This window comes from Falco peregrinus, chromosome 3, assembly GCF_023634155.1.
Source record: "Falco peregrinus isolate bFalPer1 chromosome 3, bFalPer1.pri, whole genome shotgun sequence".
Classification (NCBI taxonomy): Eukaryota; Metazoa; Chordata; class Aves; order Falconiformes; family Falconidae; genus Falco; species Falco peregrinus.
This window is the reverse complement of record NC_073723.1, coordinates 51,938,175-51,958,694: the sequence shown is the minus strand read 5'-3', so window position 1 is coordinate 51,958,694 and position 20,520 is coordinate 51,938,175. Positions and strand designations below refer to the sequence as shown.

The following is a 20,520-nucleotide window of genomic DNA, read 5'->3' as shown; positions in this document are numbered from 1 at the left end:
AGATGGGGTTAAGGGAGCACAGCTCACTGCGGCTGAACAAGCTTCAGTCTTCTCACTCTGTAAGGCAGGGTCATGTTCTCACAGCTGTCAGCTTCTCTCTGTGAAACTCCTGCTCTCTGCAAGTCTTGCACCCTTGCAGCCCATTACAGAAGTTGTGATTTCTAGATGCTAACAAAAAGCTGTTTTGACACGATGCACCTACTGTATGTAACAAGGGCATCATTGCCCCCAAGGGGCCATAGGTGCTCAACTACAGTTGTCCTGACTGCCATGTGTGGCTTCTACCTTGAAAATAGCACCCAAGTGATAATAAGCTTGCTTTCAATTGAAATTTGGCTGTTTCTGCATGTGGTAAACAACTGAATATTTCCTTTGTATCAGCAAATGTTAGGAACCTTATTCTCCTGTTCTTGCCCTTTAGAAATATGAGTTATTTTCCTGCCAGAAGGGAATTTTCTTGTTGCATAAGCTGCTCTGCACTACTCTGGAAAAACTCAAATTTCAGTCTCCCTTTTTTTTTTAATTTTTGCCTCAAATTTGAAAACTTAGCAGTTATCAATTTGTTGAAATTTGTTGTTCAAGCTGCTTGCTTCTGACAAAAATTGCTGGGAGCCAGGGGAGTTCTGCAGAGGTACCGTATCAGGGTGCTGCATTTTGAATGGCAGCCCAGTATCTTGGAAAAGTGCTCTCCTTTGGAGCTTCCTGCAGCGGAGCACCAGTAACGCAGGGCAGAGGGTACACGTGGGGGAATCTTTTCGGTGAACCATGCTCCAGAATGATGGAAGCCACTTGAGAGGACAGCTGTAAATGCAGCTGCACTTACTGTGGGAATCCAGAATGCTCTAAGACTCAGCCAGACTTTTTTGAGGTCTGATAACATCCAGATCAACTCAAGGGACCAGGTCTGTTGTCTCTGAATTGGAAGTTGTTTGAAACTGTTACCGCTTGCAGTGAGGATCCACCGTTCCCTTCCATCAGGGATTCTTCTCCCAGTGGGAAGGTACATTCAGAGAGACAGCTCTGGAAAATACTGTGCATTGGAACTGTTTACAGAAGGGAACTGTTTAGTAGCGATTAGCGCTTTTAACATTAGCTCTATAAATGAGCAAATACCGGACTCGATTCTTTTCAAAGAAAATGTGTTTGCAAGTCTTTGGTTGCATTTTCTGGATACAGCTAAAAATCACTGTTTTGGTAAACTTTGATCTATGTTAGCATGAGTATATTATTTTGGGAAAGTATGATGTCTGACCTCAAAAAGGAGGCTGAGTTTAATTTTTAAAGCAGGTGATAGCAGGAGTGTCTTGTCCATTTAGTGACACAAACCTAGAGTGAAGATTGTGTGAAAACTACAGCAGACAGGCTCAGAAATCCTTGGACAAACTGAAAATGGGAGGGCATCGGGATGTTACGATACAGCATCTCCCTGTCTAGCTATTCAAAATGTTCACTCACCAGAACAGTTAATACTCGGTGATGCTGAAAACTGACACTTTTTCTGGGGAAGTACCAGTACTGCATATGCATTGATTAAAAGCAAAGTAAATGCAGTTTATTGTAATATTACAAGATGCTGCTTTTCTCAGGTAACAGCTCATTTCGTATTGATGCGCATGAAAATTAGATGTTAAGCTTTAGGTTGTGGTGAGTACCACAGGGCAAGATTCTATAAGGAATGCTTCCTGCTGAAGAACGTTTTGGGGTCTTTTTCTCCCTGCAGGAGAGCCACACAGAAGAGCATGAAGGTGAGGAGCAAGTCCATGAACAGCCCCAGCAGCAGGAGGAGTACTGACTCACCCAGCGTCTCTGACAATTTTCATTTTGTGTGAGAACTTTCTTCTGGAGAATGGAACATGTGCGGCCTCAAACTTGAAATCAGTTCACTCCCAGTCTGCCATTAACATTTATGTACCATAGTGAGTGCCAGCCAACCACTGCATTCTGTACCCATACTTTGCCAAGATGCATTTGCAGACGTCTTCTTTCAGTGTATCTTCCCAAGAGGTTGTAGGGCTACATCACCTACTGTACATCACTGCAACTTCACCACTTGGCTGCTTGAGATTTGTTCTGCTCTTTAAAAAAATATATATATTTATTTTTTTCTTTTTCGTCTTAAGTATGATACACTTGTAACTTGTTCTAACATATTTATATTGGCATTTTGTGTGGCAAGAAGTACCGTACCACTAGCTGTGTCTCTCACTTTGTGGTGCTTTTGCGTTTTCTAGTACATCTGCCGTGGGGCATAAATTCGGTCAAACAATTGGAATAAAGGGATGTAGTGGAAGTCATACTCAAGCCATAATGATGAGGTGTGTTGTGGAGGAAAATGTTCATGTTGCTCACGTTTATTCCTTTCCTGCCTTCACAGAATGGAAGGCAGAGCATCTGTTTCCTAGGAGAGATTTTAAATCCCTGTGTTAGAAAGCTTGTTAGAAAGCTGCATGGTATGTTTTTTGGCTTATTTCTGGAGGAACAGACATCCACTTAAGTTTCTTGACAACCCTCCCAGTTTCCTGACTAGTCAATAGACATTTCCCAGCTTTTCTTCCTTCCTGAGGAATCCAGTCCCAGCCTCCAGCTGCAGGTCTGCCTCCGCAGAGCTCAGTATTGACGGAGGAGAGAGATCTCCTTGGTGCAAGCGTAGCTGCAGGACAAGATCTCTGCTGTCATACTTACTTGGCTTCCCACCCCTCAGAAGACAACAAAGTAGGCCAGCCATTTCTTTTTGTTATCCTTCCCCTCTCTGCTGCCCCAGCCCAGCCAAGTATGGAAGACAGAAATTTCCTCACTAGTGCAAGGCATGGGGAAAAACCAACAACAGCACTAGCCGTGAGCCCCCCTGAGCTCCCTTTAAGTGGGTGGTGGACACCTCACAGGCGTTGAGGCCGCTTCCAAAGCGTGGAGAGGCAGTGAGTAGTCCTTCTGGAGACGGAGCACACATCAGAGGGGAACCAGATGACTGAGGGGCACAGAGCCGGTTCTGCGCTTGGCTGACCTTCCTCTGGCGAGGCTGGCACGGTGCAGAGCCACGTCTGCCCTGGAGCTGTCTGCAGGGAGAGTGTTCCCTTCCAGTGCAGTCCCACCACCCTGTTCTAAACGATGGTATTTTATAAACAGAGGTATCTTGAAGTATAGAAAGCATTCCTTATTTTTCCCATAAAACTGCGTGTTGTAGTCTCTCCGAGTACTTAATGCTCGGTCTTCTTGGTCTCTCACTTGATTTTCTTAATTCTGGATTGTTATGCTGATTTAGGAGGTACATGGTAGTCCCATCCCACTTGGCAGCCACTGAAAAACTCCAAAGCCTGTTGAACAGCTAAATCATCTTAGACCTTCATAGGCTCCTAAAGCATAAGCTCCCAGCTTACGCTTCTATAGAAAGATTTTCAATTAATCAACCCCCTGGCACACACACATACGCAGTTTTCTGTCCCTAATCAATCTTTTGCAGCTAAGTGGCTCTTAGTTAAACATGAGCACCCTGCTGTTGTGCTGCACCACAGATGATATATAAAATACTGTTAAGCATTAGAACAGGTATTTTCAGTTCCTTGATCCTCCCCCTGCCCCAGAAAGTTTCTGGACCCTGTGGGCTGAATGTCTCCCATCCCTGGCTCCAACACTGACCTCGCATCCTTCCCAGTGATGAAGTCAAAGTGCTGGGACCTGCAGGCCAGTGCTTTCCTTTCCCATTTCAAGTGGTTACAAATAAGGTCTGGTTTATAAAAATGTGCATATTCAAAAATAAGTATTTTCAAGAGTCACCACAAATGGGGGAATTGTCGTTTTCGTTGTATTTGTGTTTATTAGAACATATGTACTTATTACAATTGTCATTGTAATAAACGGTAGTTCTTCATAATACTGTTGAAGAGCAGTTACTAATTTTTTTCCAGACTCCAGAATGTCCTTTAACCTGTATGAGATTTCTGACTGGGGCAAGGAGTTTGGGATCAGGCTATAAACTTAATTTCATCAGCACCAGTCTTTGCTTACTGCCGTTCATCCTTCTGCCAATACTTGAGCAGACGCATGGAGAGCACTTCAAGAGAAAATGTTTTTCTAAGGGTGCAAATGGTTGGGGTTGCTGAGCTCCCTGGAGTGTTCATAGCCAGACTGTTGCGCGCCTCTTCATTTTTCTCTTTGAAGCACATATAATAATAAACAATAAAAAAAGCTGAACTTAATTTCCTGAAAATTCCTTATATCCTATTTCTGGTCTGAGGACTGTAGCCCTCTCACTGTTTGCATCAAGGGGGGAGTGACTGATGTAGGGAGCCGGGGCAGTGAAGTACCTTGTGGGCACTAGAAATTTGGCTGTGCTGAGGGGAGAGCGATGCTCTGAAAGGGGAAAGAGTTGTCCTTCTCCCCCCACCCCCTTTGAGTAACCCATTCTTCTGTTATGGTTTTAATATGCATTTGTAATTACCTTTACTAAATAGCACACCATAAAGCTTTGGTTATATATTAAATGTAAACTGAAAGGAATGTAAACATATGTATTGTTAATTATAAATAGATAAGTAATGGCATAATAGATACAAAGAAGTCTTATTCCAGATGTATTGGTCATTTTACATTATCCACAAATTGTCGCATGGTAGAGTAGATTTTTGTCTGAATATGTGAATAACTTGACTTGCGTTTATCTTTTTACATATTTAATAAAAAAATATATGTTAAAATCTGTCTAGCTCTAAAGACTATTCAAAACATTCTAAAATATTACTTTTCTGGTTTAAATATGTAATTTTGTTTAATTAGTGACTACATATGGGAGGAGGAAGACAAAAAGCAGTTGCTTTAAAAAAAAAAAAGTTTACTTATTCTCTGTGTAGGTATTGTTTCCCCAAGAGCTCAGCAGCTGGATCCTCTTCTACAAATCAAAAAAGAAAATGCACGTATGTATGTGCATGTAAACAGAACATCCTTCTTTAAGGTAAATGCTTTTCATTTCAGAGTACTAAATCTCTTGTTGCATCGCAGTTTTGATACAGCAAAAGCAAAGTCTGCAGCAGCCGGGACGCAAAGAAAGTGCTGTACAGCAAGGGCACTGAACCTCCCAGTGGACTTCTCTTGCAATGGCCAAGTATTAAGGGGTAAATCTTCAGTGCAGTACCTAAAAGCCACCCACATTGTAGATTAAAATATTAGGGGTTTGGAAGAAAAGGGGAAAACTTCATTGTAATTCTCACATCTCTGATCTTTTGCAGCACAAGCAATGTTGCTGCAGTGGTTGCTGCTAAATCTCCAGGACTCTAAGCCTTGGGTCAGGACCTCTTTCTGCCATGCGTTGAAGTTGCCTGGTTGTATGCCACCACTGAGAGGTCAGCCTGGGCCCCCCTGCTGCCTTCAGGCATTCCTGGGGCTGGGGCCAAACCACTGCCCAGCCCCACTAAGGGAAGGTTTCTGGTAGAGGTGGGCAGGATGACCAGGGACCAGAGGAGCCCACTTCCAGCCCAGGCACTCAAACCTGGGAGAACAGCACTAGTTTAGATGCTTGTCATAAGACTGGGGGGAGGCATGTCTTTGGGCTAGTGTGAATGCTCAACAGCATAAAAATTATGTTATATATATATTTTCTAGTTCAAATAGTTGAAAACTTTCTGCCACAATGTTGTGACCAAAAAAAACTGTTAGACTGTTAGGTCATCTACATACTGTTACCTGACTTTGTGCGATAAATCTGACCATACAGCCTTATGAAGAAAGCATCTTTATTCCCGTTCATTGAACCAGTTGCCATCTATGATGACTAACAATTCAATATATACACTGTGCAATACACGATCTGTTTTTATACTTGTCTTTAGAGAGATTGTAGTGAGAAGCTGCTTCAAAAAGGAAAAAGAAAGTTACTTGCCATGTCTTCATATAGAATGTGAAAAAGCTGGCCAGAGCTTCAGTTTCCTTTAACAGTGATATCGTAATTCTCTTCAGAAAGGTACAAGTGCAGGCAGGTTGTGGCAGCTCAAGTTTTATAATTTCATTTAATGAAATATTTCAAAATACTCCATTACAGTGCACCAAATTGTGCCGCTTCTGTGACCCTTATTTCCAACTGTTTCATAAATAAGTGCAAGACAGAGGGAAAAGGGAAGCCTGTCCACAGGGTTCCTCCAGTACAACCACATTCAATCCAGAGGTATTTTTGTTTAATTTATTATTCTCTTCTTGTTTGGACTTCCTCTAAATACTTTTCATGGATGGGTTAAATATAAACTGAAATACGTGAGACTTTTGCAGCAGCGTACCTGGTCTCAGATGTAGTATTTAACTTCATCAGTGAGATTGCTGTGTGCATGCCTACATCAAACTCGTCGTTCCCCTTCAAACACAGTCAGAACAGGCTTTTTAGCAACCCTTATTAAAAAAACAGCTGTCAGCCTTACTCGATGAGAGTCCTCAGGCAGTTAGGGAGTGCCTCTGTGGAGACCCAAGGCTCCCTGGGCTCAGGCAGGGCAGGGGCACGCTCCACCGCACCAGTGGGGAGGGAAGGCTGGAAGAGCCTCTGGTTCCAGCTGCTGCCCTGGACCGGTGCTGGAGGGCGCGTGAGCCTCCCTTCCCTGCAGGGCTCTTGGCAAAATCTCCAAACCAGCATTAACAGGGGTGACCTTGTGTCCTCTGCCTAACCTGAACCTTCAGCTGCTTGAACTGTGCCTGTAGCATGGTGTTCATCTGTGGGGTGGGACCTCAACATGCTCATTTGGTAGGTGGAATGTGCGTACTTTCAAACCCTAAGAAACTTTACAAGCCAGCGTGGCTTTTCTGCTTTGCGAAGAGGGGAAGCTGATGTGCAGGCTTGTCCCTTGGTACTCGTGGCAAGAGCTGCCAGGGGAAATCAGCCCTACGGACGCTGAGGTAGGCCAACTACTGTAGCGGGTGGTACAAACTTAAACTGAAGCTATTCACAAAGATATGACTAGTCAGTTCTCAGCTGGAAATATTAATAGGAGCTACTGATGTAAGGGTATGTTAACCGGGGGGGAAATGATCAGGCTAGCGATAAGGCCAGAGAAATGGTTTAAGAACTGAAGAAAGTGAACTTAAGGCTCAGCAGCCCAACTACGCTTCTGCCCTGCTTCTGGCAAGCAAGATATAACTACTTAATAAACACGGCAGTCCATCAATCACATCTCTCTGTGCAAGAAATGTAATCTAATGCTTACCTTGGGGAAAGCGGACAGATTGTTTCATTAGCGCTTCAAGGCCACAAAGTCCCTCTGGCTAAGGCAGCATATGAAAAGAGATGAAACTCAAATTCTTACTCCTTCCTCCAAAGCACACACAAAACCTACATGTAGATGAAGTGAGCAGTTTACATCTGCATGCAAATGTGTAATGTTTAAAAAAAGCTCTTCTTGTCTGTCTGGTTTTTTTGTCATTATCTAAAACCACAAGAATTTGTTTTGAGCACACAGGCAAATGATGATTTGCTTAGCATTTTGCACTCAGGTGATGTTTGACTAGTTTTGCAGTGAAATATGAGAATCTTCAAAGGTTTGTTGGCTAAATTTACTCTCAGCTGGTTACCTTTGTAGGGTATATTGCTTGTTGCTACTGAAATATCAACAGTGCGCTTATTGCTGCCTAGAAAATAAGTCTAAAGGCCAGTTGCTGCTGTACAGAGCCTGCATTTCTGACAGATACAGGTCAGCCTAGACTCATCTTGATGCTGGGGGGAAAAAAATCATGTTTCAAAAACACTTTACTGTATCCATAGCTTTCTGAGCTCTTTCTCTTCACACAATCATTTGAGGAGAGGAAAAGACTGAATAGGCATAAGCCCTTCAGGAGGCTGTATGGAAGAAATGAGTTGTGAGAAAATAAATAAGGAAAATGAACCAGGCAGTGCTGACTGAGTGGGAAGGACATACAGGGAGGGCTTGTATTGCTGGGTTCCCACTGGTGACTAGGCTGGGCAAAACCAGCGCTGGTTATAAACCATCAAAGATCTCATGTAACCCAGCATGGGTTTATCCAGGACTTTGGACACAGTGGCAAGGAGGAGGAAGACAACATGGCATTAGTGAAGAGAATACATATTAGCAGCAGAACAACCTGGTAAACGCTTCTCTGCTGGACAGGAATCTTCCTCTGAGATGAAGCATCTTGCTGCATAGCTCATGGTTGCAGTGGTTCAGATATCTGGATTATTCTATTCTTTGGTTATTTTAATCAGATTAATTCCAACTATTTATCACATCAGAAGAGCTGTGAATCTCCACATCAAGTGTTACAGTCTGATCATAGCACAGGTGTTCACTCGTGGACACGTTTCTTCAAGGAAAAGATGTAAATGTTCAAGTGCTCACTCAGCTGCCTCCCCTAAAGAGAAATCATGGAGATTAACAACCAGGTTCGTACGTGCTTCACAATTCACTGTAGCTTTTCTGCCGGTCACAGAAGGGAGGACCCAACCACAGTCTTGGTGTACTTGGGGACCTGCAAGTACATAGGAACCTACAAGTATTCAAGCAAGAGCACTGTGGTCATTCCTTCCTCTTGTGGCACACTGATGGGAAGTTAAATCACTACAGACCAGACTCACAGATGACATAAACTGTGACTGACCTGGGCCCCCTTGGTCAGTAGTGACTTTTGAGCAGGTCTGACCTTCACCAACTGGCCTATATTGATACTGGGGTAAAATCTACTATGATGCCAATGTCTGCTGGCAAAAGGCTTCTTTCAAAGGAAAATCGTTACATCCCAGTGCTGTACCTTAAATAAAAGATGCTGACCAGCTCCCTGTGAAATGAGATCTTTGCCATGCAAGGTGTTTTCTCTCAAAGCAAATCCCCATTAAGAAACCTTCCTAAGGACTGTTTGACAATAATCTTTAGAAAAGAGGGCATTAACTGAGGAAAAATGAATTTAAGCAGTAATTCATATGACAATAAATGACAAAACTGATATCTAACAGAACCAAAAATGCACTGGTAAGACCGAATGAACTGGAAAACCATTTGTGAGATGGTTTTCTTGAGAGCTCTCTGTTAGCTTGAGAGATGCTAACAGAGGGCCAAGAAAAGACTAGAATTTGGGACAGTTATTTTGCTTGCAGATTCAAAGCAAAGTTAACCTTATTTTATGAATTCTACTCACGTCACTTTGCATTTTACCTTCCTATTTGTTCAGTCTAGTAACCTCAGAAAGAAGAAAGGGAAAAGAAGGGGTGGGAACATTCATGCTACATGGGCAGAACGCTACATAAAACTAGTCCGTAAGTATTCTGATGGTGATGGTTTAAAGCCAAATCCAACTGGCTACATTGGAATAATTCAAGTCTCTGAAGTTGCTGCATGTGCAGAAAGGCACTGCCTGCTGTAAGCTGACTTTTTTACTTTAACCTTAGACTAAATAAAACAATTGGCAGAAAAAAGAAAAAAAATCATAACTGAACATGCAGACTCCTGGGCACTGCCCCAGCTACACAGTATAGAAACCATTCCCAGACCCCATCTTCCTCCCCACCCCAGTGCAGCTCTCCTGTGGCTGCTTTGGAAGTGCCCACTCACCACACAGACACCGTAGTGCACGTGGGCAGCCGTGACCAGCACGGTGAACATGGCGAGCACCACTTCTTCCATCCAGCCCAGCAGCCCGGAGATGGCTGCACAGACCACCAGCGCCAGCGGGAAGAGGAACCAGTGGAAAAGCTCCGGCCGGGTGCTGCTCATCTGGCAGATGATCACTTTGCACTGTCGGAGCAAAAGGTGCGAGGTGAGAAGCGCTGGGTCAGCCCGGGAGTCTAGGCAAAAGTATGTCCATTTTCTCTGGGGATTGCTTTTGATGAGGGGAGAACAAGGCTACAGTTCAAAATGGGGCTTGTTTCTGGTGAGAATACTGGTATAGATACACCTTTGTGCCTCGTTGTCTGTGAGTCTTAAAGGATTTATTACAAATAATTTAAAATAGCCACTTCTTTTCTGGATAGAGTGTTTTAACACGCTTTGCTTTACAAACCGAAGCACATCTTCACAAAAAGGGACCCTGTTTGCCACCTCCTGCTTTCACATAGGCTTGTAAAGTTGCAATCCCAAATCAAACGTGCCGCCACTTAATGGGAGAGTGTACTGGTACTTCAATCACATAGCATGAGAGAAATATATTCTGGTTCATTGTTTAGAAGAGAGGGAAGGTAATATATGCCACTTTTAAATCCTGTTTTTCTTTTCTAGCACTCCTTCATGTGCTAGAATGCTAGCACACCATTTTTTTTTCTCCATCATGGCAGTGGACTCCCTGGAGATGTAGCTGGGGGCCCAGAGAAAGGGATCCCACTCAGAATGGCAGAAAAAAATGAATATATGGTGCATGGTTTGACTGAAAGCAATTAGCTTAATTTTAGTGAGTTCTTGAAATGTAATGAGATGAACTCAGTTAACATTCTGATTTTTCAAACCAGCTAAGCACACCTGAGTGTTTTACCTGGTTTAGACTCCCTAAGAAATGTGTCTCTCGCACACCATGTCCTTCACAAAAAAAAAAGAAATTTAGGCACATCTGAAATATGTTATCAATTTAAGTTTTGCTCAAAATTTAAATGTGGTTAAAGATAGATTTTATGTGTCAAAACAGTAGAAGCATGAAAAAATCATTCCCTGTGCAGTGCCTGAAATCCTAGGAGTCTGACCATAGGGAAAAAAAATACTGTCTTTACTGTCTGTGCTATAGAAACTGAAGAATAAAAAAGTAAACCATGAAAAAATAATTAACATTCAATAATGCAAGAAGTAAGCATTTGTACTTAATGTAAATATTTTTGCTTACTATGCATTATCAGCATTGATTATGAATTTTTTGAATAACACTCTTTTTATGAGTCCTTTGGGAATTGTTCCAGAGGGTATCAGAAATTGCTAAAGCAATCTACATGCTATAGTTTTTCTGGCTGAATAATTGCACCTGTACATAGGTTGGATTTCACATTGTTTTAAACCATGATTACACCATGCTAAATATGGTACTCAATTTTTCATAAAGATCACTTAGTAATATTTGGAGCAATTCACCTTCAGTGTATCACAGCACTGCAAAATGAACTACACTCTGCGCTTCTCCCTCAGTTCCTTATTCCCCCTGGTCCTGAAGCACTGACTTACACTACAAGTGAGGTAAAAACGGCATGAGGAGATGGAAGCGCTGCAGTGTGGAGAGGCAGACTGGAAAGAAAAAGTAAGGCTGTAGGACTATGCTCTGTGCTTTTCCATGTGCCTCATCTACACCTTGCAGTGCTACCCTGGCCCCACTGAATTTAAGCCTCTAGCAGCTGTGGTTTTGTGCCCCTGGGGAGGTCCTTGGTGTCTTCTCTCTTACCATCTCTCCTGGGAGGTTCCTCATGAAGCATCTCCCGAGTCTGAGCTGCCCCTGCTTGTCAGCCGGCCACCAAGTCGGCCACGGATCTCCTGCTATGGTGCTGGCTGAAGGTCCCCTCCATGGCCTTACCCATGCCATCCCTTCCTCCTGGGCTCAGACACTGCCCCTGAGGGCTTCCCCAGCAGCAGCTGTGGTGGCTGTGCTCTGCGGTGACATGGTCAGACCTGGGTATTGCTGAGACTTGCCCTCTCAAAGCAAGGTCTGGGCTGCTCGGCAAGAGGGGTGGTCAACCCACAGGCAGTCCCGCTGCTGGCCATGGGGACTGGGAAAATAAGTCCTCCTCTCACAGATAAGTACATTTCCTTTTTGAGGCCTATTTTTCCTCAATTTAGCCAAAAATGCTGGAAATGGCCTGTCTTTCTGCTTGCTCGGTCACCTTCCCTATTCATCCTGACACTGCACAGCTACGAGGCTGGGTCTGAGACCAGGCATTTAGCTCAGGGGATCTGCTGGACAGCAAAATACGTTGTCAAAGGCACGAGAAGTTCAGGACACTGGCAGGCAGAGGAACACGGGCTGCAGCTTGTGGTCTACAGAGCAGATAATGGAAACCCAGCTTGTCAGACTCTCACAGAGAAGGAAAGCACTGCCATGACAAGCCTTACTCTGATGCTGGAGGAGATGTGTTTAAGGGACCAGAGGAGGTGAAAGGAAATACAAGCTTGTTTTTAATTTTTAAAATGTTATAAATTCCAACTAACACCCATACATTTTTAATGCTTGCTTTTAAAATGTTAAAAATTTCAAGTAACTCATACATTTTTAATTCATGTGAGCCTCTAACACTGCGGTAGATGTTTTGGTAAAAGAAAAAACATGGCCTGAAGAATATGCATTCCACTCCATGTCTAACAAACAGCAGTCTACAAAGAAACTTCTGGTTTGCCTTACTATTTTCCTTCTGCAAGCATCCTGTCACAATTTCTCTGGGTTGGTTAAGATGTATGTGCAGAACCTGCCATCTGCCAAGCTCTGAAAGCACATTCCCTACTGGTATGAAATACCTGTAGTTCTCATTTTGGAATCTACAATGTTGTCTTAAGAAAAAGGGGTAGATTGGGTAATGGAAAATGCATACAATAGAATTTACACAGCTGAAAATAACCTAACTTCCGTGAGATTAAGTCCTTAAGATGGAACTGTTTGATCTGTGACCCTGGGAAATGTACATTTATAGTATACATCTAACAAACTTCACAATTATGATTTCTTTTCCATTCCTGAATACAAATTTCTAGAGGGGTTATGTGTTCTCTTTTAAAATCCCACATTTTCAAAGCTCTCAAAAGGCACCTCAAGCCTTTGACTTTTTAAATTGGATGTAGCATTGCTCAGTGACACAATTTTAGATGGTGTTGGAGACTATTTTCCTAAAATTACACTAGTCACTACCCTTCGGACTGCTTTAGAATTAAATGGAGGAACGCCTTTTTGTTTGGCTGCAGCTCCCTTGCCTCTCTCCAGGCAAGAAGAGAGGCAAATGGCCTCACCCAGAGAAGAAAGCCCTGGGTTAACTGCAGTGCTCAGTGTTACTGTCTGTCTGCCAATGTTGTTACTTCACCGAGGTTTATGCTGCCTCACAGGCGTTAAAGGAGGGAAATGGGTCACAATGATGTGGTATAGGAGAAACTAATCTGTGGGCAGACAGCTATTGCAAGGCCCCTGCATCTCTTCACATCTTTCCCTAAAAATGCTGTCAGTGGTATGTTTTTGTTCCAAATGGTGAAGGGAAAATGTGGAATCAGCTGAACTGCAGGATACATGTACCACACTAATAGGCACAACAGCTGGAAAAGGCTGCAACCCCCCTACTCTTGCTGGTAAATCTGTACCTGCATTGAGCTTTCTTTTACTTAGACAAGTCCCTAGTTCTGCCTATATGTTGGGGAATATCTGTTATATTTCTGGAAGTAAGGCCTGCCCAGGGTTTTCATAAACCCTCAGGGAAAAAACCAGAACCCTCATAAAAATGTTATGCTGTGGTGGAGTAGGTATTGCAGTATTGTAAGTGTCCCTAGTCCAGACAACTGCCATGGTGTGTGTTTATCAGTCAGAGCATAACACAGAGGTAGAAGAGCTGTGTGATTCTGCTGAGCTTTAGCTACAGTTTCTGGGCCCTTCTGTTTATTCACATAAAAATAGAAAGCTATCTCTAAATAATACCGCCACCACAAACATACTTACAATAACGTTTGAGAAAGCAACCCCAACCATCCATAAAAACAGTCTCGGTTGCTTTGCTAATATGTTGCCTGGAGATAAAACCACCCAGACTGTGAGAAGAATGAACAGCAACAGAGGTGACACAAGAGGTAGGAGTCCTTCATACAAAGAATCGTTCTTCAGTGTTTTCTTTAAACGTGCTCTGTAAATAAATACAATGATTTTATAGAGTAAGGAAATTTATCTGTTCTATTTCCACACAGTAATTTCAAACTCTAGCCTAAACTCGGCCCAAGAATTCACCTTGCAACACAACTACCTGTGTAAATGTGCTAGATACCCAGACATTTTACAAGAAATTGTAAGATACCCAAGTAACATTTATTTCTGGGGTAAATTATACTGGTTTATTCACATAGCTTCTGACCAGCTTCACCCACTCATCATTGCTTGACAATGGACCACACAAAAAAGTGAGCTGCAGTATTCTGTTGAAGTTGTCATCCAAAGGCACAGCATGCAGGCTTGCTGTGAATTCAAAATCTGTATATTTTTTGGAAGATGGAACTTCTGACATGAGACATGAAATTACTTCAGTTAATACACCATGTTTTCAGTGGCAACTGAATCAAGCATATGGCTGGCAGGCATTGCTGTTGTTTAGGTCTAGAGGTGATGCTGCTAGACAATCCTGTACTGTTGCCAAAGTACAGCCTAAAGGGGAGGCTTTTTTTGCTAATTAAGAGTACAGGAAAATAAATAATGCATTGTGTTTTCTTGGATGTTGTAAGCTCCCTTTTAAAGATAGTACTTTTAACGGTAGTTAAATGACCGTATTTTCTGTCAGCTAGGATAAAAGGTAACTGTAAGATCAACAGCTTTTGCATGTATCTTGCATCTTTCTCATTCAGGCAAAACTCAATGAGAGGTTATACAAGAAGCAGGAGGTTTAATTTACTAAAGTTCAGTACCATTATACCACTTCTTCATACCAATAGTTCAGAAGAGCAATTCTGTGCTTGAAGTGTACTGGGAAATGTCCTGTTTAAAATCTCTGAACATGTGTATTTATAGAAACAGCTACAGAAAAATCCAATAAATATCTTTCTCATTCCAAAAAAAATTTTCTTCTGATAAAATAACAACTGAGAACAGGCAGCAGGATGAAGAAAGAGAGGATGATTGGAAAACTCAAATTCCTCATGACCAAATAGCTTCTGTGTGCATCCCTCAAGCAAGCCTGACTGGATGTTTAAAATTACTGTGCTCTTCTGTTCAGAGGAATGATAAATGCACCGGAAGGCTTGAAAGAAGCTATGTCGAATGATGACTCAAAAAGTCACTAAACAAACAGAAAACATTAAACAGAAGTCCTGACATGAGAGAAAACAAAGCAAAACCTAAATGTTCATCGGGGTAAATGCTGTTACTGCCAGGGACTGACATGCCAAAGGGGCTGTCCTCCCCCTAGTCCTCCCTAAACCAGAGTCCCCTGCACCAGCGGTCCCCAGCCTGCTCCCACGGCTGCTCCCAGCACCCTGCCCCAACACCCAGCCTCTCTGTAGGTCCTCACCCTTTCCTGCCCCCCGCCTCCTGCCCCAAACTCGGGGCTATTCAGGCTTTTAGTTACTACACTGAGCACTGTGACATGAAAAGGGATGCGTAGGAGCGATGTGTTATTGTCTTATAGTCTCTCCAAAATTTAAACGTTAATATTAACTTCCACTAATTCCTGAAGACAGTCAGCGACAGTCCCTCCTCCAGGACACTTAGGGCCTGAGACCTGATGTGACAGATGAGTGAAATGAGCTAGCAAACACTAACGGAAAGCAGGCCAGCATTAATAAAAATAGGCCATCGGGGTATAAACTAGCCATGTATAAAATTCCTAGGTGCATCAAGCCAGCTCTTAGATGCAATCACAGCGTGCCACCTGTCTAGCTTGTATCTGATGGCAATTATCTGCAGACTCCACACAGAGGAGAATTTTACAGAAGGATCTGGGAGACATCACGGAGTGCAGAATGATCAGCTACAGAATTTTACTTAGCACAGGCAGAAGTTACAAATCACATTTGACTGCAAATAAAATGCAGTATTTTTAACTACATAGCCTCCATCAGTTTACTGTGCAGAACCAGTGTGAGACTGCCTGGAGAACGGGAAGTGAAAGGAAAAGCAGAGGAGTTACAAACATGGAAAAGAAACGGGTCAGATTCTGAAAATTGGCCAGAAAAACATTTTACTACATTATCAGGACAGCATCTGGCTGAAAGCTACTTCAATCATTACATTTATTGCTCAAGTGAGGAAACCATTCAAATACAAAAAATTAAAGGGGGAGGGGGAACAAACAAACAACTTAATTATCTTACCTGTGAATGTTGTATAGTGTTTGTGGAAATGAAAGAAATAAACTGAAACCTGGAAGAGAAAAAGGTTCATAATATCAAATATCAAATAATGATATACAGTCCTGTTCATTACTGATCTTAGAGCTTTCCCATAGGATAACAGACCTACTGCACTATTTTAAAAATGAGTTGGTATTTCTGTACTCATTAGAGGATACAAACTGAGTTTGGAGGCTTTTAGCAATAATAAAACTTTCCTCATTTTTCCAAATGTTAGCTGCTAGATATAGTTGCTGTTACAGATTTTCTTGTGTAATGAGTGATGAGACCGGAAAGATTTTTTTTCATTCTGATGCAGTAAGTAGGTAGGATCAGTTATTTGTCATACAGGTTCCTTTGCTAGACCCAAGAAAGATCAAAGCCCCATTTTGCATGAGCTTCTCTCTGTTGAAAAAAACCAGAGAAAATGCTTTTCATGGAGGAAAAAACCGAGTCTGACACCAAAAGCCTTCCAATGGAATACATAAAGGCAATTAACTTCAAACGGGTCTGCCTATATTACTGGGGAAATAACAGTTTATAGTTCAATATACTAAAGTTCAACTAATGATCTGCTTTGCTGATAAAATAGCTGAAATTAATTCATTTTCATGATAAAGCCATCATTTGAATGAGTAATGTTTTTTACTCATTTTTTTAATACTGGAGCTCAGTTTTAACCCACAAAGGATAAGGAATTTGCCCGTGCTAACACTGCATCTACCTGCACTGCTGCTAGTATTACCAACACGTGCCAGCAACCCTAGAGCTGCCTAAAGTTGTACCCTGTCTAAGACCCACATCCAGAATACATTGGTCCACCCAATGGTCAAAGAAAACCTCCAGCAACAAGTGGAAGTTCAAGATCTAAACAAAAAGCCACAGTATCAGTCAGCCTAACTGGGTGAAAATATCTGTGTATACAGACTTTTTAAATCTCTGTGTTTCCCTGCAGAGCTCTTTGGGTTTGGGTGGTTGGTTATTTTCCCCACTTTCTATGTAGCAAGGGCTTTTCCCCATTTGTTTGCTGCTCGGAGATTGCTCTGGGTAGCATATTTCTGCCTAGCTTTTGTATTATAAGGCATGAAGATTGGGTTTGGTGCACTAAATTAATACATATTTAATATTTCGTAATGGTCAAGAAAAGCACTCTAATGATGTAAACCTCCTTTTTTTCACCTTAAAAAGATCTTGTTTAAGAAACGCAGCGTACTGTTTGTACAGAAAAGTAGCAAACTTTAATCTCGCTACTAGAAATAATTATTGGAAATACGGAAGAATAAGAATGAATAGAGGAAAGAACTGATTTTGGATGACTTAGTACTGGGGCTAACGTGGCATAGCAGTCTTGAGAAACATCAACGTTTACCATTCAGTCTTCATCAAAGACATACCCAAGTATTTAGCACACTCTGGCCACAGTGGCAACTCAAGAGAAGGAAAACTAAAAAAAAAAAAGCAAGAATAGTGGAGATAAGAATTGTTGGAAAACAGAATTAGTAAAAAGGGGTGCAATAGATAATATATTTCTCCAGTCTTTCTGGTTATCTTTTAAAGAGGAGGAAACAAAAAATTAGAAAGAAAGAATATCCAGCCTGTAAATAATTTTGGGTATTGCATTTTTATGTGTTTACTTCTTGGTTTTGCTTTTTAAAACAAGTAAGAGAAACAGCTCTGCATCTTTACCATTGCAGAAACTCCGTATCAAACAGCTGAAGGAGGTGCAATTGAAGTAATATCCCAAGTATTTTGTAAATATATTTCTAAAATTCACAGTCTTAGTGCCTTCAGAGTGATTTGTGTTTAATGTGCACTCCGGTTAGCTATGTTTTCTATTAGGCAGGGAGGGCTAGTTCAATAAAATCTTGAGTTACGTACAGCAGTTCCAACATCTGTATCACATTAGAGCAGACATGAGACAAAACATTGACTCTTGAGGTTAAATCTAAATTTCCTGCTGCAATCCTGAAGTTTTGATTTGTTAGGAGAAAAGCAACCGAGAGGAACAGAAATAGAGACTAGAACTAGAAATAGAATTCAAAGAGCAATGGTTGCCAACAATTTGTTATTTTTATGAAGTGCCATTTTAGTTAGAAATAACACACTGACCACAAACAATCCCCCAGCTAGCTAAAAGCCACTTTCCGAATGGGGCAGTTACACCAGTTACTCCTCTGTACTTTTATATGGCTTCACTTTATACAGAGTGAGAGCTGAGGATGCAGTAGGGAAAGCAAAGGGTGTTCCCCTGTTGCTTATGGGATTTTCACAATTCCATCATTTCCTACAACATGTTGCTTTCCCATCTTTTTTTAGCTAAGGAGGCCTGGCTCGGGGGCTGCTTTTGGTACTCATTAAGTCTGCTTTTTTAATTGGCATTAAGGATCCCTTTTGTGCCCAGGAGCTAAACTGCTGCTTCCGCATTGCTGCCATTCCCTGCTGGTCTGGGGAACAAAAGGTGCAGCCTGGAAAGCAAACCCACTGCTGTCCCTCTGGCGCTCAGCCACCCAGGCACTGCCCAACTGATGATGATGGAGCTTTGTTTTTTTTCATGTCCTAAAAGCACATATTTTATTTAAAAATCATTAAAAAATCAAGTTTAGTGCATTAGTAACACCTTACAGAAAGTTGAAATTCCTCAAGTGTTATTAGAAGTATTACTGCTCTTCCGGTATTTTTAAATTTCTCCATTAATGTTATCCCCCATTTTCCAGCTGATTTGAATTCTGAGACCCAAATGGAAGAACACAGGCCTGTATTAAAGGCAGAAATACTAAAGCACAGATGGGTGGCACAGATACAGACAGGGAATTCTTGTGTCATTCTAGGCTGAAGGTGTCAAGCCCAAATCCTTGGATTTAGGTACAGTCCTATGGTCAGTCCTATGCCTTGTGCTATCTTGACTCCCTTTTCAGAAAAATTAGCATTTGCAAAGCTCTTTATCAGGAATTAATTTGCCCTTATTAAAAAAAACCACCCAACCTAAAACAAAAGCCCAAACCCAATGCATTCAGAAATTCAGGATTAGCCACATGTAAGAAATAAAGGCATTATCTTGTTTTCCAAATAGATATATACATAAACACACTGATACATACATACACATATGTATATAGATATTTACACACATGTGTAAAGAGAATCAAAGAGAGAACTCCCATCAATTTTAGTCACAACTTCAGATTTCATTTGGTGCTTTCAAATTCAATTCCCAACAGTAGGATGTTGTGTGACATAGCTGAGTGAATTAAAAGAAAAAAAAAAAAGCTAGCATGTGATGGATACCATGGTACATTTGTGTCCTATATTACTCTAGACTAACAGCAGTGTATTTAAGTTTAGTTGTATGAGGGCATCTTAAACCCTCATGTAACTAAACTTAAGAGTACTGCGGACCTGAGACAGTCAGGTCGTTTCCGTTCCACACTGCAGTTAACTTCGCGTGGCTGCCGTACCTGAGCTAATTTAGGCATTTCTGCAAAATACAGACTTAGTCGTTGTAGAGAAAAAGAGGGTTCAGCCAGAAATGAACTGCTGACACTACTTGCAGTTCTAGAAAATGCTATTTCGGTAACCAGGAGAAGAGCACCACACTGGCGTTCGGACAAAGGTAGAAAGACTACCGCAGGTAGCCAGGCTCCTGAACACACTGAACTTCACATACTGTGAGCACCACTAAATAAAGAAGCAACTCCAAGCAAGTAGCCAAGACACCTAAACCACTATTTGTAAACAAGTTATACTGCTTCAAAGGAAGAACAACATTTATCTTAGTTGTTTATCTCCCTCACACCTTTGCTATTGGAAATCGTGTTTGTTGGCAAGTCCCTGGCAAGTGAACCATCCTTAAACTGTCCTAAGAAAAGCTTTGAAATATTATTTGTTAAGAATTGGCTCTTCCTGATATCTAAAAGTTCAAAAATTACACAGTGCAATACAGAGATGTAATTATAGGTGAACACCACACTGGAAACTGTGGGAATTCATTCAGAAAAGTACCCTTCCACATCTGCTGTGCTCCCCCAAAAAAAGACTCCCCAGAGCTTCCCCCCTATTTGGGAAGCAGTGAAGAGGTCTGTGCAAAGCTTCTCATGGGCATACTGCAGAAGTCGAGCTCAGTAAAAATCAACTCTTTAACAGCAGGCAGTTGTAGCTGCACTTCAACCTACAAATGAAATACTATCATCCTACTCTCTTTTTCTTCAATTGCCCACACCTTCACATGGCTTTCTTTGACATACTGCTTGGCCTTTCTGTCTCTAGGTGAATAATTCATCATAGTCAATGCTTGCTTTAAAGAAACGGGATGTTATCATTTACCTTTCTTAGCCACCACAGAAAAAATTGTGATTAAAACTATTTAGGCATCAGTATTAGTTTGGGAAAATCTTTAAACAATTTTCTATGTTTTTTTTCAAAATTTCTTCCACATTTAGAGCAGCTAGACACGTGAAAATAACACACGGAATGTTTAGCACGCTGATCAGCGCTTGGAAGCAAGCTTCAACAAAAGGTGAACATTTAAAAGTATTTGTAACTGGAACAGCAGCTCTTTACAGAACAGTGTGATTTTCTC

General features: G+C 41.7%; 2 protein-coding genes across 7 annotated transcripts in view; one reads left to right on the top strand and one right to left on the bottom strand.

The window, feature by feature from the left end:
- MAPRE2 (microtubule associated protein RP/EB family member 2) overlaps positions 1–4,695 on the top strand; it is a 99,913-nt gene extending 95,218 nt beyond the window's left edge. For all 5 annotated transcript variants that reach the window (XM_055799046.1, XM_055799042.1, XM_055799044.1 and 2 more), the window contains one exon: positions 1,721–4,695. In XM_055799046.1, the coding sequence (XP_055655021.1) occupies positions 1,721–1,792 (72 nt within the window). In that variant the 3' untranslated portion in view covers positions 1,793–4,695. The remainder of the gene's footprint in view (positions 1–1,720) is intronic.
- Positions 4,696–5,706: 1,011 nt separating this feature from the next.
- LOC101914189 (ethanolaminephosphotransferase 1-like) overlaps positions 5,707–20,520 on the bottom strand; it is a 57,725-nt gene continuing 42,911 nt past the window's right edge. Inside the window, exons 7-11 of one of the 2 annotated variants that reach the window (XR_008746352.1) lie at positions 15,927–15,975; positions 13,573–13,753; positions 9,528–9,710; positions 8,068–8,334; positions 5,707–7,300 (exon numbers count right to left, since the gene is read on the bottom strand). Coding sequence is in view for 1 of the 2 variants with exons in the window: in XM_055799041.1 (XP_055655016.1) it covers positions 8,269–8,334; positions 9,528–9,710; positions 13,573–13,753; positions 15,927–15,975 (479 nt within the window). In the remaining variant the exon portion in view is untranslated. Of the gene's footprint in view, positions 8,335–9,527; positions 9,711–13,572; positions 13,754–15,926; positions 15,976–20,520 lie in introns of both variants that reach the window. The other variant, XM_055799041.1, reaches the window with a different exon arrangement.